The sequence below is a fragment of the Rhipicephalus sanguineus genome, chromosome 8 (assembly GCF_013339695.2).
Source record: "Rhipicephalus sanguineus isolate Rsan-2018 chromosome 8, BIME_Rsan_1.4, whole genome shotgun sequence".
Classification (NCBI taxonomy): Eukaryota; Metazoa; Arthropoda; class Arachnida; order Ixodida; family Ixodidae; genus Rhipicephalus; species Rhipicephalus sanguineus.
Genome location: NC_051183.1, coordinates 62,177,328 through 62,196,619, shown reverse-complemented (window position 1 = coordinate 62,196,619; position 19,292 = coordinate 62,177,328). Strand labels below are relative to the sequence as shown.

The following is a 19,292-nucleotide window of genomic DNA, read 5'->3' as shown; positions in this document are numbered from 1 at the left end:
ACACATTTTATTCCATATATGACTAAGAACTGTCAACTTCTAAAGTTACTTTTCCAATCTTTTGCAATTATCTCGGATAAAGTCATCAATCTGCGGCCACGCAAGCAGGAATATCTTCAAGACGTTCTTTTTGTGCAATGCCAGTGCAACGCCAGCTCCGTCACGTCCGCGCGTGCCTGGACAGTATCACTGGCCTGCGGCCAGATAAAACCGGTCTACACGACCCAATTTCGAGAGCGCCTCGATGAACGCTTACACGTCCGCATTTTTCAACCTTGAATCTCCCCGTTGGACTCAGTCACTCGGCGTGAGAGCTTTTTCTACGGGAGAGGGCTAGTCCGGGCCGGCTGGGTTTTTTCACCCTTTTTCGAACGGCCCGCGTATCTCTCCTGCCGTTCTTATCTCGACCTTCGCTTCTCCCAGGCATTCCACACAGCGATCTCTTCGTCAACACTTTCTTTCGAGTGGGAATCCCTCGGTGTCGAGTGGATGAGAACGGACAAGTTTTTCTTTTGTGTAAACAGGCCCGCAGCACCTGCGCTAAAGATGAAGAAGAAATATTCGTTCAAAGCGAGTACTTGAAGTGTCCGTTCTTCAGCCGCACTTGCCCTCGTGGCCCTCGTTAAAGTCACGTTCTTCGGAACGCTATAAAAGCTCGGCCCCCCGCAGGCAGTCCTTTGTTCTTTTGCACCACCGGTATCAGCGACCGGGAAGTCTATTGCACTACAGCAATATGTGACGGTCGGAGTTGTGCTGGCGACTTCTTCTTGTGGAATACAACAGCCAGCCACGACCTTTCTTCCTCTTCGCCGTCGACTGCCTAATCCCGAAGACGTCAACAGCCCGCTATATAGTAAGACTGGCTAAACCGTCCCCCTGTTATCTATTCATCCTTCTTTATCGACTTCCACAGGAAGCCAAGTGCGGTCATGGGCCTGAGGTAACTCATGTTTTGAACCCAGGACCGTATTTGCTTCCCCCCGGGATGAAATGTTGACGTCCTTGAAATTCCTGGCTACGGAAAGACTCCACCGCCCTTGTACCGCTAATTAGGCTTCCTAAACTTCGACATAGCCTCAGAAGAGCTGTGCGTTGGTCAAGTAGATAGCGAGTTTCACGAGACGCGACATACCAGTGCAGATATATGCGTCCTTGTCCTCTTTGATGAACCCAAAAGTAGCCGCTGATATCACGGCCCACGGCAATACTCAGCGAGTACATATTTCTAAGAGTGATGCGCAAATACAACGTTGCATATCGAATGCGGTCGATGTCAGATGTGGCTCGACAGGACATTATTTCGATCTAATTGTCCTCTACGAGAAAACTGTCTCACTCAGCGCGTTATACTAGAGCCCTCACTTCAGTGTCACTGAGGGTCCGTGCATCGACCGCGGAGGCAAAATTCCGCAGTAAGGACTGGGTGTTCTAAGGGCGACGTCACGGTTGATGCAGACGACCGCGACTACGTCATCCACAAGCGGGCGAGGAGGCACGTGCCCGAAGACGTGCACCGCGCATCGGGCCGCGCTGGCCGCTTCTCGAAGCCAGGCCGCCATGCCCGGAGCTGCAAGCCCCGTCGTCCAAGTGCTGCAGCCGCCGGCGCTGCGTCAACAAACAAACCGGCCCACCGGGCGAGCGGCCCTAAACGCCAGCAGCAGCGACGCACCCGAATCGGCTCATTCCGCCCGCTACGCCCAGCATCGACGCAGCAGCGCCGGTGACGCAGTCAACTCGCCTGGTCTGGTGCGACTCGCGTGAACCGAGGCGAGAGTTGCCGCGCTTTTCAGACTACTACCCTTCGTCTTGCTTTTAGTCGATAGTGTGTGCAGGCGTGTTGTTGGAGAGAAGAGTGACGAACGGCGTTTGTGTGTGTGTGTGTGAGTGTGGAGCGCGTTTGTTTTGGCTGCGAGCCTCCTTGCTGTTGGTGCGTTGGACGAGACACCCGGCGGAGGAGAAGGGTAACGGGACCAGAGGGTGCGGGGGTTGGTGCCCACCCTGTCTTTTCCAGCCGCCTTCGTCGGTGCGCACCGCCAAATTGAACCCTCGTGAGTGTCCCGGCACGACGTGCTTCTTCCTTCCTCCGTGTGTGACTGCGACTCAGTCTACGGGCACTTTCGATATAGTGTGAACAATTGTTCAAACATAAACCGAATCGTCGCTGAACTTGTCGTTTTCGATGAGGCGATCTGACGGGAACGCGGCTTGCAGCGCCGGCGTGAGTCGACGGACGTCGGCCGGTGCGCTGTTACTTCTTTGTGGATACCTGGCGGCGTCAATCGTGATAGGTGAGTATGATTGAACTCGCCTTGCCCGACTTTGCTTGAAAAACAGCCTAGCACAAAACTAACACAAACGAAAATCGCTGAAGAAGGCGTTTATGAAACAGGGAGTCATACAGAAAGTCCATAAGCGCAAGTGCCAGGCCAGAGTGGTCACTTTCGGAACTATAGCGCTTGCAGAGCTGCGTGAGGGTATTGAGGACCCTATTCTTGGCGTGTTTATGAGGCGGCGTCCTTTGCGAACGCGCTGCAACGTCTGACTCGCGTTGCAGCAATACTGAGGCGAAGCCGGTTTGCATCTTTCGAGATAGAATCGAAGATGTGCTAACCAATATTTCTTCTCATATAAACGAATAAAGGGGTAGCTGAATGTGCTATCGCATTATGGGAGGATTAGAAGTGTTCGCATATGACCAGGCGCTCGTGTTAGATCTAAAAAGCAATCTTCCCTTTCTTGCTTAGCGTGAAATAATACATGGACTCTAAGCTTTATTCTCTTAATTTCTTTTAGTCATCTAATAACTTTTAAGTTCATAGCGCAGTTCATGAACTGCAACCCTTTTATATTACGTTCAAGCTCATGCATACCAAATTATTTTAGGCCTCTTTACAGGTATTGTACATCTGTTCATTAAAGTTCATTGCTCATCGGTGACTCACCGACACGAAGGGGCATGGCGCTCCTTGAACACGGTTCGGCCCTTGCGCCACAGTGCACTACCAGTATTACCATCTTCAATTACACCGATAGACACGTACTTGCGCATGCAATATGCGGGTTTTCAAATTAGCCCCTGCCTAGAACGAAGAGAGTCAAACAAATTTCGCGGCTTACGTTTGACGGTAGCCGTGCCCGCGATTGTGTGCGGTGCCGGCTTAGACTACGCACCGCTACCGAGGTGTGCCTGAATGATATAGGTAAGATAGCGGTGTGTATGCAGGGTTAAGCTTGTTTAATTAGGTTTACAGACGAAAAGTTGGGAAGCCACAGGCTTGCGGCTTCACCGTTTTCACACTTCTGGCGTACAACGTGTCACGCCCGCTTAACGCATTAAAACACTACAAGAAACGCACAAACACTACACATACCCTATTGCTTTGAACATGCTTGAGACCTTAGTTAGATAATAAAAAAACCAGGCAATTTCAGTTAAACGCCTGAGAATACGGGAATCCAACACTTCGTTGCACATGGCACGTGTTATGTGGTTCCGCAGGAAAGACATATTTACAGGTCACCCTTCAACAATCATAAGAGTACAGGAAACTGCCCTCATAAGGAGCACAGATACGACGTGCTGTTTCATTTTGTCGAGAATCACAAGGGAAACCCCCGTTTATGAAATAAAAAGTTGATATCTGATTATTCGCTCAAGCTGTGACGTAAGACATTGGGGCCGGGCTCTTGAGAACTTGCATCTTAATATGTAGAGCAATTGTTTCATTGTTGCTTTTCGAATGCCTCAGGTACCTCATACGAACAATCAGAAATCGACAAAGATAGCGTTTATTTATCGCTCTGCTTGTACAGTCGATTTCTTGGTCTTGTGTTCGACACTCGACAGGGACAGCACCTCGCCAAGTGAGTGCGAACCATGCGAATGTGTGGTATGTTTTTCGAAAACCAGAGCCAGAGAATGACATTTCAACACCTACAAAGATGGTCCTTCTCGTAATTAAGTTCAGTTGAAGAAATGCACAAATAAGTCCTTGCGACACAAATACGCCGATTCGCATAAGAACAGGAGAAATACAAGATATAGTGGGAAAATGCCAAAAGCAAGGCAGCCTCACATTTGAAGCAATCAAGATAGTTGAATACTGTAACGGAGCACCTTTGGTATAAAGAACTTCTTGAGTTCTGTTTTATGAAATTTATTCACATAGCACTTTGGGGTGATGCGCATGAGCAGAAGCGACTTGATGCCCGAGGCACAGCGATAGACTGTGTACATTTATCAGGGACTCGTATTTCTTGTATCTGTCAAACAGTTGTTGAGACTTCGCTTTTCTTACGAGCCTTGCTTTCTTTTATAAGAAGACTGAAGTAAAAGTGGTTCAACAACTAATGGAAATAAAACTGACGACTACCGAATCCGCCTATTCCTATTGCGGTTGTCGGCTTCGGGGCTCTCATAAAAGCGCAGCCCAGGTTCAAGAGCTTGCGTGATGTGGGACCTCAGAAAAAAGGATTGTACTTTTTTATGTAGCGTTCATGTAGACTATATTTCAAGCCTGTTTCTTGTGCTTTTACCTGTCACCAACGTATTAATATACTCTTTATTTTAACCGCTCCAAGCTAAAACTGGTCTAACATTCAACTACGTCATGGATCTCGCATGCCGTAAGCATCTGATCCTGCCTATACATGTCATATACTCAGTATCTTATTAGCAGCAGTTAAGCTAACGTGGGAACACTGTCTCGAACAAGGGGTCGCGTAAACCGGTTCATTCCGCGCCCTACAACAAACTACAACTTACAGGTGTTACATTTCGCGGTACCCGCCGGGCTAAGCACGTTTTGCTATACTGAATAAAATAGCTGAAAACATTCTATAAGCGCACTTTTTTCTAATATTGCTACAGCATAAGCAAGGAGAAGAGGAAGAAGACGTTAGCTGGTGCAGCCCGTTGACGTTATCTTTACCTAACTATCAACTTCGCCCGATAAATAAGCACAGATGAACAATAGCAATATACTAGTATAATGTGACGTAACCTTTCATTCGTCCCATTTTTCTTGAATGCTGTCGAGGCGTCGCTTTTAAACACACCAATGCTTCTTACAATGATACGATTTTCTGTAGAAGAGCCAGGGTAGAGGCCAGTTGGTTGTACATAGTGAAACTAACAACTGTCTATTTTACGAAATCACGAAAAAACATATAAACACAAGGAAAGAGATAAAACATTCACACGTGCGCAAGAAACACATCAAGAGATATACTATCCGCGATCTGGCGCCCACCTGTCTCGAGGTCTAGTAGCTTCTCTGCTCTGAATGGACCACACCTCCTCATCTGATAATGATACTGAAGGATGTGTGAATGTTTCATCTCTTTGCGAGGTGTTTCTATATTTCGTCATGATTTCGTAAAATAAACTATTGTTAGTTCGTGCTTTTTTATCCCCTGTGGATATTTTGACGTCGTTTTTTTTTGTTTCTCAGTAGCGCGCTGGAAATTTCACGAATTTTAAGTGCTCTCTCTTTATAATTTCCGCTCCAAATATCTATTCGCAATCGGACTGTTCTGTCAGTAACGTAAGCGGAGTCACGGGCCTGTATACCTACGTTTGAACTCAGCTTCTCCGGATTTTCTCATCACGCTAGGTACTTACAAGCGTGAGCCTGTTTCTGAAGAATGAATCAAATCAAAAGTGCAGGCCCTTGCGGAACATGTAGGCGCAGTCACAGCGTAAGCCGCTGGAGCGGCCTCCTAAGAATGTATCTAGAGCTGTTCCGAGGGCACTTGCTTCAATTACTAAGCATAGGAAATAGGAGCTTATTGTGCCCACGTTTATCGAAATACTGTCAACGGTTCCTCGCGATCCGGCACTGACGTTGCAAAGGACGTAGTTTGACGCTGCGGACACTTTGTTTATCTCATGTTCCTTTCATGGACCTTCTTTGCCAAGCTGGTAAGAAATGTTCTCCTTGCAGTATTGTTTATTGTTGACAATGACCGGTTCTGTTTACTATACCCAAATCGCGTTACAGTGTCTTGTTCATCCGTTATGTAGGAGTCCTGTGTATGATATGGCCAGGTTCACATCAAGCTGCTAATCGCAGCTTTTATTGCCGCATCATCCACCGCAACCAAGAAGTAAATAACTTCAATTCAAATTGAAATAAACGCCTCCGAATGAAACAATGACAGAAGCACGGCAAACGAATGTCGTGACAGTCTGTTCACTTCTATCGAGGCTGTGGAAGCACCTGGTCTTCACGGGCCGTAAAAAAGGAAAAAGCTGTGGCCGGGCCGCTGAAGGAGATAACTTATCGCGTAGCCCTTCGTAGTTGGTGCTTGAGATGCTTTAAGACGCCCGCTCGTCGCGCACTTACAATGGTGTGGCATCTGGTGCGATACCACGTACCAGACGCCACGTACAATGTGCCAACAAGTCGTGTGCAGTTACGCATTTGCACACGCGCCTCCTCGTGGACTGAGGCCCGCTGTTCACGATGGCGATGATGCATTGGGGTCCAACCTTGCGTAATGGTTTGACATCTTTCAAGCGACCACATGTTAAGCAACTCATACGGATTGACAGCTTGCGCAATACTGCGCAACTATAATTCGCCGTGTGCACTTACGTAGGTGCACACGTGACTGCTGTAGCGATAGGACGCGTCTGAAAGGTTCTTTCTTTTTCTTTTTGGGAGCCGCTTTTAACCCTTTGAGACACTTTGTACACATTTCTCTACACAACTTATTTTTGCTTGTTGTGTCGTCTAGTGGCTAACAAAGATTGAGACAACAAAGTACATTGAGATTTGGATGTGTGGAACCTCCTGCATATTAAAAACGTATTCACTTAACTTCATTTTGCAGTGTATTGTTGCAAATTACCATTTTGTTGAAGGTGCTAGCATGTTCAACGAGTCGTTCGACGTGCCGCATTCCGCAAGCCACGTCAAAAGTATAATTTTTCTTCGCTCGAAATGAACATAACCGAAGACGCAAGTGCGCCATATTTCTAGTCTGAGATCTGATTCTATTTATAAAAAAAAGAAGATGAATGACTTCTGTATATTTATTTATTTATTTATTTATTTATTTACATATACTGCCATCTTGCATAGCAAGATATTGCAGGAGTGAGTATATACATAAACTAGAAATACAATATGAAAAAATGTATACATTGAAAAAAAAAGAACTACATCAGGAAAGCATACACAGTACAATTTAATTATGGTTAATTAAGACGGAAAGTGACGTCTTCAAATACTGTTGTGTAAATTTGAAGTATGAACGGTCAGTTCTTCATCGGTCACGTCTGAAAGGGTTAAGGGCTGGCCGTATTCTGAGATAGTTAGCTTCGTTGAGAGTTTCTATTTGCGTGACCTAAAAAATGGCATGTGCAGGGAGGATGGAAGGAAACGCGAACAGCGCGGCGCGCTGTTTTCATAACGCTCTGGCTTTGGTGGCCATAGAAAGATGTTAGGATGGTTCTTGATTGTGTCATGGATGACTCTAGTCGCTTTTTATTACCATCCAGGCTACAACCACTTGAAAAGAAATGCGAAAAAGCAGAGAATTTAGAGGCTGCACTGTTCCAAGTTTCTTTCCATCCTCACTGTACATTGACGGAGGCGATCACTTGCCGGCCTTTCCTTAACCAGCCAGTCGGCGCTCGCTGAAAACGCTACATTGGCGATATCTCGAACTGAGAATACCGCCCTTGGAGTGGCTCAGAGTTAATATAGTTGACTCCAACGGAGAGTGCCCGAGTTTGATCCTGGAGGGAACAGATATATTCTTTTCACTGTGGGCGATAGCTCCGGCGGACATCGGCGGCGAACACCACCCATACATGAGCTCGTAACAGCTTACGTTGCAACAAAGCTGTTAAGGGCTCATCCGCGCACTCGAAACTACGGCCTGTGAGCGGTTGTCGAAGTGTATGAGCAAACAGCAGCGCAGGAGATGAGCATTCGAAGTGCCCACATACACTATTGAGAGCTATGTCGCCCTAGAATGCACGTAATGACGTCTACAAGCTTTTCTCATAGGTTGAAGATGCGAGGTCATGCTTAAAGTTACAGCAAATATTTGTGTACATCGCTGGCGTTTATGTAAAGGGCAGAGCTTGACTCGCATCCATGACAAGTAAATCTGGCAGAATATTCCCGTCTTGTTTTCACAACGCCACCAAAAATATCCGTAATTTCATCCTCTTTTTCTCTCTTTTTCATTCTGCTTTTTCATTCGCCGTATGGAAAATTTGTCGCGAAAACTACGCAGCAAGCATGGAAACGCCGTCAGGCTAGAAACTTGTATAGTTAATCAGTGGATGTGCTAAGGGCGGAAAATCAGCGAGGTTGTGAGGGGTTCATCGGCGAAAACTGAACTAAATGGGGTAGCTAGGACGCTATCGACACCAGATGCGGGAGAGCAGCAATTTGCATAAAGCAAAGTGTTAAGGCGGAGAGGGTGAATTGTTTCGGAAACATGATACGAGTCATTATGCAACAAGAATAGCTAGGCTTCTTTAAAATAGCTTTCCATTGGGTCTGACGACTTCTTGCTTTCATCGGATGCTCTGCAGTAATCTTTCTTGAACTTTTTATTGCCGGCCGAATGAAATAATGGCCCCTTTAACAATCAGGGATTTTATGTTGGTACGAAACTAAGGCAATTGGATACGCTACATGGTCGGAATGGTTGTGCTGCCTACATTTAAAAGGCGTAGTAACCAATTGGACTCGACAATGCTTTGTTGATACGCCTACTTTCCTTTGAAATCTTTGGACGAGGTAGTACGAAGCGCGAAAGCAGGATCACTGACTATACGTAGGAAACACTTCGGCCTTTGTCGTTGACGGTTGATGTATTATTGAGTATTGTTGGCGCATTTTTCACTTGTAGCCACGAAGCGATATGTAAGTGCTGAGTAGATCGTAGAGAAGGGAATTGCTAATAGTAGACGAGAAATATCTTTAGGAAAGTCTAAACGTTTGTCAAGTGCATAAATTATATGATTATGATATGACGAAAATAAGTGATCTTTTGGTTTATAAGAACAGATACTTCGGTGCGTTTGTACGGTTCCATGATGGTACTTAAACGCGTATTAAAACAAAAGAAAGAAAAACCGGACAAGACGAGCGCTGATTCGCCTTGCTTTCCTCGTGTTTCTTGTTTATTTGCGCTTCTAAATATCATCATGAAAGTTATCCTTGGTACGAGAAAAAATAAGAACATTGTAATATATAAAAGATATGCCAGTGCCACTAGCACTATCACCTGACCAGGGATGTTGAATGCAAAGGCCGAAAGGAACGTGCGCTACAACGTGCGTGGTGTCCAGATAAAGTTAAATATAACAATATAATAGAGGAACGATCAGCGACTGGCGAAGTTTTACTGACCACAGCGCAACACACATGGAGCAAGAGAAAGCGCTGTCCTTTTGCGCCGTTCAGCACAAAATGTGTACCGAGTGGCCCAGGTTGGTAATTTGGAACTTCAGGAGAAACGCTTTGTCGACGTCATTTGGATAACGCGCAATGAGTTGCTACTAGATCCGTTGAACTTCTCAGTGTGCCGCGTTTAGTAGGGAGCGCTCGGGCGTTGCATTTGCGGCTAATCTTTCCAAGGCTAGATCCGCCTGCCAGCAAACGTCACTCAACAACTATTTTTTTTTATATGAGGTGAACGCGTTTGGTGCGAGGACCACATAATCTGAATACACTTACACAAAGGCTTTGTTTGGTGATGACAACTTCTGAAAGCGCATATTTAATTGGTTGTTTCGCACTAAGGCAGGAGGCTTTAGTGGCACTGATTCATATGCTACTGACTTTCTCGCAAAAATAATGAATGATCTTTCCGTATGCGAATAGAGACACCTTTAGATTTACAGCTATTTATCTTTCTTTAAAGATACAAGTCCATCGACTAGCTCAATGTTACTTGCTTCGGAGGTAATATAATAAAAACCGGCACACTGGCGAATCATTGTGGTTAAGCAGACCAATAAATAACCACAGAAATGGTAAAATATGATGCCTCGGGAACTGACATTCCGGAAAATAGACAACTACAAGAGACTAAACTGATCTAAATTTGAGACTACCAATGCGAACCTCCCTTAGTTTGATAATAATTTTTGAGGTTTTACATAACGAAAGCATGATCTGATCATGAGGAACGCTGTAGGGGGGGGGGGGGGGGGGCTCCGGAAATTTCGACCCCCTGTGGTCTTTAACGTGCACATAAAACTACGTAGAAAGGCGTCTGGCATTTAGCCTCTAACGAAATGCGGCCGGGGTCGAACCCGTGACATTAGGGTCGCGGCCGAGCACCGTAACGACTCTAGCACCACGGCGGCCCTCATTCTAATAGCCGCGTTGTCTAATCTTTTAATAGATGAGCAAACTTACTCATTGAATGGAAAAGTCTTGTGCACGTGCTCGTAAGCTGTTACACTCTAAGGGATTCATGAAGGTCTCTCTAAGGGTGTCAAGAGCCTCATTATAATGCACCTTAATTGAGTCTCCGTATCGTTGTGAACAGTCTTCAAGGTATCAGGTTGCTCTCTGCATGCTGAGGGCACGCATGCATTTGCGTTTGGCGGGTGAAACCTTTAAGGCGAGGGTTGTTTTCTCTCCCCTTTCTCTTTTCTGACATCTGTAATCACGTCCCAGTTAGCTAACAGCAACCTAACGTAAAGGTTATCTTTGGCACCACAGCAGAGACTCCGCGCGGGATCACTCCCCCGGTGGTGCACGGAAGAAACAGAAAGGTGATATCTTGCTTCCTAAAACAAAACCTGCCACCCTCAGCGGGATCAGGTTTTTCCGGAGCTCAGCTCACTGCCAGAAGAGACATCTTGTAGACGACAGTTCCAAGGACACTTGCCCTCCCCTCCTTGGCTTGGCTGGCGCGGCCTAGACGAAGGAAAAACAACTATACCGAATGGTCTACACACCGTCTTCGAAGAGAGCGAGCGACGGCTTTTGACAAGTACCACGTCACGTGATCCGGAGCGGGCTCAACGACTGCCGTCGACAGCAGGCCAGATCTTGGCCCAAAGTATAGCCAAGCGCAAAAACAACTTTTCGAGCTTCGATGCAGTCGACGACGCTCAGGCAAAGGGGGGCAAAGCCATCGTCTGCAGCCATCTACAACTTGGCAGTGGTGCCAAAGGAAAGATAGACGCGAGGGCCGAACCCATCGCCTTCGTTCAACGGACCGGAGTTGTGGAAAAAGAGCAAGAGATATAAGACCGAAAGCACTGAACCGGGAGTCGCGTACGTCCGTTCAGCCACGGTGTGATGAGACGCGTCCGTAGACAAAAATAGACGACGTCCCCCGACCACTAAGACCGAAGCATTAGCTCCGGTCGGTTCAAAGAGGATGGCACCACCCCACAAATCACTGCTGAAGAGTGTCGCTAAACCCTGGGCGTTAGGACGAAACGAGAGCTCACGAAGATACAGCCACGGCCTGTCGTTGGGAAGGTTGAGTTTGTATTGCGTGAAAACCCGCCCTGCCTGACTTTCCTTTGGCTCAGTGCTTAATCATATGCCACGGTGTGATTAAGCACCGTGGCGTATGAATTAGCGTATTAATGTCTAATTGATAAGCTAGAGCTCTACGCTTGCCCTAAATCCGAGGATCCACTCGGTTTTAATCAAATTAATTGCTTTTAGACAGACAGACAGACAGACAGACAGACAGACAGACAGACAGACAGACAGACAGACAGACAGACAGACAGACAGACAGACAGACAGACAGACAGACAGACAGACAGACAGACAGACAGACAGACAGACAGACAGACAGATAGATAGATAGATAGATAGATAGATAGATAGATAGATAGATAGATAGATAGATAGATAGATAGATAGATAGATAGATAGATAGATAGATAGATAGATAGATAGATAGATAGATAGATAGATAGATAGATAGATAGATAGATAGATAGATAGATAGATAGATAGATAGATAGATAGATAGATAGATAGATAGATAGATAGATAGATAGATAGATAGATAGATAGATAGATAGATAGATAGATAGATAGATAGATAGATAGATAGATAGATAGATAGATAGATAGATAGATAGATAGATCTAGTAAAGAGGGGAACAACCAACGCAAGCATGACAAACCATTAGACAGTCGTATGACCGCAGATGTGAAGAAAGCTTCAAATTATAGACAGAACGCCTGCAAGCAAGCTGCAGAAAAAAAAAAACCTTGAAAGACATGAAAATGAAGAAACGCGCAGAGCCAACAAGTGATGACAGAAAACCAATAGTCGTCCCAAATATTCACAAGGCCTTCTATAAACTAAAGAAAATAGGCGACAAGTATGAACTAAACGTACTGTTTTCAGCACCACTCAAATGAAAATGCATGTGCAAAAAAGAGAACAGTAACTAGGAAGCAAAGAAAGACGGCGAAATAGGTCATACAAAAAAAAAGATTGACTATGTTGAATCTGAAGTAGGCGTCGTATACGCCATCCCTCTAATCTGTGGCAGTGCTACGTGAGGAAAACTGGTAGATGCTTCAATGAAAGGCTCAAAGAGCATCGCTACAGTTGCCAGCAAACGGCAATCTCGAGCAACCTGGCCATGCACTGCAGGCAGTGTGAGTGACGTGCAATGTTCGACAATATTACAGTTTTGGAAAAATCTAAAAACTACGCGCAAAACGTTGGAAGTCTTCTACATATCGGAACAGCAAGTTCCATGCGTTAGTTCAAGCACCATTCTGCCGATCCCTGGCTGAAAATGAATTCACCAGAAACAGTATGAATTAAAGAAGTGAGGCCCCCCTCTGCCCCCCCCCCCAAAAAAACAACAACAACAACAACAACAACAAAAACCGAGTTATCAACCGGGGAGTTATCGCCAGATCAGCACGTCATCCCTCCGATAGACTTACAACCGCTCGCCGTGGCTTCTGGAACCTCCCACCCAACTTTATTTTTTTTTACCCCTGTCCCTTGTTCGCCTTCTACCTTGTCACTTCAATAAGCCCAGTTAATAGTGTACGCTTGTGGTTCGTCCTCGTTCCATGCGTCTTTTATAAAAGTGTACCTTGCAACTGTAGCGCAGTTTAACGAACATGCAAAATCAACTAGCCCAATACCTCCTCTTGCTGACATAAAAAGCTAGCGTATTCGTTCACTGTCCTCCTCTACATGACGCACCATACGGGACAATTCTTGGTGGAGACCAGCAAGATTCTTTTTGTTCCAATGCGTAGTGATGCGCCGGCCTATCAGGGACTCTGTCTTCTCATCCTTTCAACTTCTCGCAAGAAAGCGTGATGTCAGCGCTTTAGTTTACAGTCTGGTGTTCGGTCCCCGCCACAAATGTGTCGTCGGTTGCGCTGTTTGAGGCTGAGCACGATCGTTAGCGAGGTTTTTCGAAACACCATGGCAATAAACAGCCGCCGCTGAGAAGATTTACGGCTTTGTCGCTTCCACAGTGAACCGCCGCTTGGGAATAGAAGGTCCCGGAACAGTGGCCGTGACGGGAGGTGCGCCCTTCGGGCTCAACTTTGAACTTTTCTGCGCTTGTTCCACGCTGCGAGAAAAAAAAATTGAGTCGTAAACGTCGTCGCTCGCTACAAATCACTCGTCGACTTAGCAGGAGTTGTTATGAAAACGTCCGCCGCTGTCGCAATCAAGATGGGCGTGTTGTCAAGTGCATGGAGGGAAAGCTCTCTTGCGGTTTCCACCCTTGGAGCTAAAGAAAGAGCAAGAGACCACTGGCGCAAGGCCTTGGCCGCCCTGTCGAAACGCAACAGGTTCGTAAAAGTAAGCGCTCCTCTGCAGAAGCCGCTTCGCGACGCAGGCGCGTGATCCTGTACACGCAGCACTAGCGAGCTGCGACACCGCACTCATGATTCATGATAGCTAGCATGGAAGTGACCTTGTGGGCGCTCGGCTTCTTCCGACACTTGCACGGTACCCAGGCCCAAAATGGCATTGATGGTGCATCGATGGTAGTTTGTTTCGTCGAGGAAGCTGACTGTTACTGCAGTAATGGGGGGGACACTACGAATGTATTATAGTATATATGTATTATGATTTTCTATGAAAAAAGTTCAAAAATACTAGTATGCAGCCTTCTAGATACGACAAACGGTCCACATGCAAAACGGGCAAACCTAAATTCGTCAAGGGAGGTCGTACAAAGATGTCCATGACTGGAGCCATCTTTTCACAGTGGGGACGTGTCGTTCACTCTGACAAGCCTTGTGGAAACTGTGACTCGACCCAGCTTCCGACTATCCCCGTTCATTGTTACATGAGTAAATCAACGTGTGCGTTCTTATAAATATTCCCTTTGTAGGAGCTGATTAGGTTTGGCGAGTTGGCACAACTGCGTGATTAAACCAGTGCACAAACATGCAGGCACTGCAAAGAACAAAGCCCTTCGCTAGCGAAGTCAGCACCAGGGAAAACAAAACCGGCGGAGTGTTGTCTTCATTCACGCTCCTCGTGTGTGTGAGCTGTTTTTGTCATGTATTCCGGTTTGTTCTGAACTTTTCGCTATATACCAATATTTCCTTCCCTTCATTTCTTAGAAGGCAACTTCCTCTATCGAAAGCAAATGTACGATATTTCTACGCGTTTCATTGTGACAGCACAGCTGGCTATAGTAAAAGATTGAACGCGCTTACGATTCGAAAATGCTCATTATGTTGACTGTGTTCATTGCAGTGTCAGCTGCTCCATCAAAAGAGGAGAGCAAGAGCTACGAGGACAGTCGCTTGAAGCTCATAGTAAAAGGTGAGATTATCATTCGCTTCATTGCGATAGCGACAAGCAGTTGTACAGTTGCTCGGCAGTACTAGCAGTGGACCAATAGCTTGAAAAGTTCTGGACTTAAGACCGTAGTCCTTTTGGTCTTGCAAGTAGCTCGTAATAAGGTTCGAACAGCTATCACTTCAACTACGATAGGTCTTCGAGCTGGCTGGTTACATAGACGAGCCATGCACCATGGCAGAGATGAATGCGAAACATTGTATGCTCCGGAAAACGTATTTTAGATATTCTAGATGCCTACGCCATTTGCTTGTACAGAACTTCAGGAAAGGATGCATGATTCATTGATATAGTGCGAGTTTGGTACTTCGACTACTTTAACAGAAAGTAATATGTATTGCTAGGAGACTTGAGGGCATTTTTTTTCCCTCATAAGTATGAATGAAACATAAGTTTCATTGTAATTCTTAAGTTGGCATTGCTGCAGTTAGTGACGGTTGGGAGCCCAAAACTATTGAGGTGATTGACCTTCGCTCGTGGTCGGGGTGTTGAAGTGCATTGACAACTGTGGTGCTTCATTCCCGTTGCAGCTTTTGCGGACGAACTTGTACGGGAGCTCTCCTCGGCGCTCGACAAGGGCCACGTGGAGCTTATCAAGGAGAAACTCGGCAAGCTTCCTGACCACATCCAGGAACACCCGGCCATTGGACAGAAGCATCTATGGGTGGGCAAGGGAAAACCACCTGCATCGAAGGATACTGAGCGGAAGGAGCGACACGCCCTAGCCAATAGGTGAGGGGTTGCGTGGCGCTCTCCTGTTGTGCAGTCGTGGCATTGTGCACGATGTAGAACCCGGATCTTCCGCGTGAGGTTCTAGGTTTGTAGCCTAGTGCGGCCTAAAACGCCCGGCTTTTTTTTTTCTGGTGGCGCCTACTTGTATGCGTTAATATATCAAAAGTGGATCTCTATCGAGATTAGTGAGGATGGCCGCTGTGTATCGCAAAGCGTTCTTGTTGGCTGTCTCATGATATTCCTCTTCAGGAGCAATTAATCCATTCTGCCTTGCACCAAAGAGGGCTGATGTAGTACTGCGAACCGAGGAACATTTACAGATATGGTCAAATCGGCCATTGAATCGTTTTCCGCACGGCGTATTGATGCCGCTTTAAAAGCCATCGTTTATGTTCGTTCCCTGTTGAGGTGTTCATTCATAACAGGCAAATTACTTTTCCGGTCACACAAATTACTTCATCACTTGAGCATTACTGCCTACATGATAAAATGTTTAACTTTTATTATACTTTAAATAAACGCCTCTAATTGGAAACGTCACAAAGAATAACTCGCAGTGTTTTATTCGTTCGGTGCTGAGACAGGTACCCAGTCGAACAAGAATTCCAAAAATTACGCGTTTAATTGTTGATTGTCCACCCAAGCCAGCGTCCACCTTTGTATTCCCGAGTTTTCCTTGTTTCAACACTGATATCGCTCATTTTACATTACATGGTGTTGGTAACGTATAGAATGAGAGCTTGATAGAACCAGAGTCGTTACAAGAGTAAAGTTAACAAGTCAGTGGTAGCTTCAATGAAGGAAAGCTATGAAAGAGGTAGTGAAGAATACTAGACTACGGTACATATATGAAATAGAACCCGATGAAAAAAACAATTAAAAAAGAACATGCGGAGTGAGAGAAGGTTCAGTTTTGCAGTGATTCTTATTGGGTCACGGTCGGGGAGAGGGTGCCATTTAGGGAGAGGGTGCCAATGTGTGACGCTGACGACTGCTCTTCTCTTGCGTAATAGTTGTAGTCGTAAAGCAGTTGACAATCACGAAACTATGCAAATAGGCATATGGACGAACGCTTACCTACATAGACCCAGTACCTGAATACAAATAAATGTCCACTCAACATAAGAGTCCGCAAAGCACAAATATTCACACAAACGAAATCTCCACATGTAACAAAAGTATTAGCGACGATGTTCCATAGCAGATTGTCAGGCACTTACAAAATGTCTAACTGCAGCAGTTATGTTTGCAAAACCAAACGTTGCACAAAGGCAATGCAAGAAACATGTAGCCAATAATGCAGGTTAATAACAACAATGCGAATAACATTTTTATCTGATTTATTATGCTTGTGATATTTCTGATTCCTCTCATTATTGCACTAATGCACGCGCAGCAATGTTTCGATAATTGGCTGTTAGCCATGAAACCAAATTTTTGCTTACGAAAGAAGCCATAACTAGTCACGTTCAGTTGCACTTACGCTGCTTCGCTGCTTGCTTCGATTACTCCAGGCGCAAGTGGGCTATGCACAAACGCGACGGTGCCCTGATGCTGCCCTCGGAGGAGATCTGCCAGACGACCACCCAGTGGGAGCAGCTGAATCGCACGCAGGACTACGACGGCAACGAGGTGGAGATAGTACAGGACGAGATACAGCAGTACGTGTTCTCTTACCGCTGCGCCACCGCGCAGAACCCCTGCACGGCCATCTCCGTGCTGTGAGTATCTCGAGCGTTGCCCTTACCCTAAGCCACCATTTCGCCGCGGCCGTGTAGGTGACGACCCGCTTGACACCATTGCGCGTGTCATTCCAATAATATCCGATTATTCCTACAGGTCAAGTGTATCCGCCCTAAAATCCCAGCTCTGCCTCCCCTCACTTTCTTCTCGCCGCAAGACTGCTCGTCTAATATTATTTTTTAGGTTTTTCCATTCGCTGCCTCCAGGAAACCAAATCATCATTCCTGCACATCGTTCCTCTCGCCACTCGCACCGAAATGCTGTGTATCTACCACGTGCACATACGACCACCTATCAACGTTCATTTTTCCTGCATACTGCCGGAGAATGGAATGCCCTTCCATCCGATATCGCCCTCATCACCGACATTGCTCAATTCAAAGCTGCCATTGTAGACCATCTTTCAAGTCATGAAACCTAACCTGACCCGCCAGTTTTTTTTCGTTCGCCCACCCCTCATATAATGTCCCATGTGGGACCTTTGAGGTATTATGAATAAATGAATAAATCAGTAGTTTCCGTAAGATTCATAGGGAAATATATGGCAATTACATGGAGAACATAGGGAAAATATATGGATTCTGTAGCACTTCCAAGCGCACCACGACCTCTAACACTGTGCCCGTTGTAGCGACCGCCCGTTGGAATACCCGCCGGTAGTCCCATCACCACGGCGTCAATTTCGAATGCTTAGACATCGTTCCTGATTTTTGCCTGCACACCATTTTCCAATGCTGTAGCGTTTGTTGTACCTCAGCTGCCCTCGCTCCTCCTTTGTAGCGAGGCTGTAGCGATGCTGTCGGGCATTGCATGAAGAGACAGATAATACACGAGACGAATAAATATTAAGTTTAAGTAAACTGATCGAGTCCGGATGTTTACACAAATAAATAGCTGTTACGAAACTGAATGTCGTCACTTTAAGCAACAGAAAGCACTTCTCCGGAGGCATCTTGCGGTAGCGAACTTTCACACCATCCGAACACTGTGTCTGGGTATCCAGTAAAGACGAACAAGGCGGTGGCCCTGTTCCTTGACTTAGAGCCATCGCCAAATACAACATACACGTTTGAATGTGTCCTGGGGCACAATAAGTTGTACTGAATATTCAAGAAATACAATTGCGCTGAAACCTGACCTTGATAAAAGTTACATCCGCCGAATGGCGGAAAAGATTGCGGACACTCTGCTGCAGATCATGGACGAATCCCAGTTAGAAACTTTTATATGCCTTGCATTTATTGCCCCAGTACCATAGGTCGGCACATTCACTCATTAGCCGATTCGCTCAGACTCACTCAGACTCAAATCGAGCCGTCGGTCTGAGTCTGAGTGAGTTTGTGTGAGTAATATTTTGGTGAGTTTGAGTCCGAGTGAGTCCAGCCGGGAAACTTTTTGTGAGTCTGAGTCCGGGTAAGTCCGGTTGAGGAAAGCTTTGGTGAGTCCGAGTCCAAGTGATCCTGAAGGGCAATATATACTTCGTGAGTGGGACTGAGTGAGCTCCATATTTTTTGCCGAGCTATGCCCAGTACTACACAAAAAGATGATGTTTCCTGTTTTCTAGTTACTTCATGACTGCTTCATGAATTGTTGCTATGGTCTGTTGCTGCAGGTACGACAGCGAGTGCACTGAACGCAAGGGCTGGATGTACCTCTACTACCGACCTCTAGAGGGCGAGGATCGAGTAGCGAAATGGGGCTACGTTTCAGTCAACCACCACTGCGTCTGCAAGGTTACGCCAAAGGGTGCCCGCTAGGTGCCGCACCGGAGACTGCGGCCGACTACAGCTTGCGGCGAGAGCCTACTGCAACAGAAAAGCGCTTTTGGCAACGCCCTTTGGCAGCGCCGTTGGAACGAAACTGGAACTGCTCCAGTCATGTCTCGCTCGTGTTCTTAAATGCCGCCGAGAACTTGTGTAAAACGTCGTTGACATCTGCGCTGACGTTAACGGGAAGTGTAAAGTTGAATGTATTGCATTTCAGTGATAGAAACTTTAAAAAAT

At 46.1% G+C, this 19,292-nt stretch overlaps 1 protein-coding gene across 1 annotated transcript; it reads left to right on the top strand.

The window, feature by feature from the left end:
• The first annotated feature begins 1,622 nt into the window (after nucleotides 1-1,622).
• LOC119402019 (uncharacterized) lies at nucleotides 1,623-19,072 on the top strand. Its single transcript, XM_037669053.2, has 5 exons — nucleotides 1,623-2,288; nucleotides 14,710-14,778; nucleotides 15,345-15,546; nucleotides 17,061-17,267; nucleotides 18,902-19,072. The coding sequence occupies exons 1-5, from the start codon at nucleotides 2,180-2,182 to the stop codon at nucleotides 19,044-19,046; spliced, it is 732 nt and encodes a 243-aa protein (XP_037524981.1). The 5' UTR covers nucleotides 1,623-2,179; the 3' UTR covers nucleotides 19,047-19,072.
• The last annotated feature ends 220 nt before the right edge of the window (nucleotides 19,073-19,292 follow it).

What these genes read in the sequence shown, in the direction of transcription:
- LOC119402019 (XM_037669053.2), top strand. Translation starts at nt 2,180, where the DNA reads ATGAGGCGATCTGACGGGAACGCGGCTTGCAGCGCCGGCGTGAGTCGA. An exon ending in CTTGAAGCTCATAGTAAAAG is followed by an intron (nt 14,779 to 15,344) that starts GTGAGATTATCA and finishes TTCCCGTTGCAG; the next exon opens with CTTTTGCGGACGAACTTGTA. An exon ending in TGCACGGCCATCTCCGTGCT is followed by an intron (nt 17,268 to 18,901) that starts GTGAGTATCTCG and finishes CTGTTGCTGCAG; the next exon opens with GTACGACAGCGAGTGCACTG.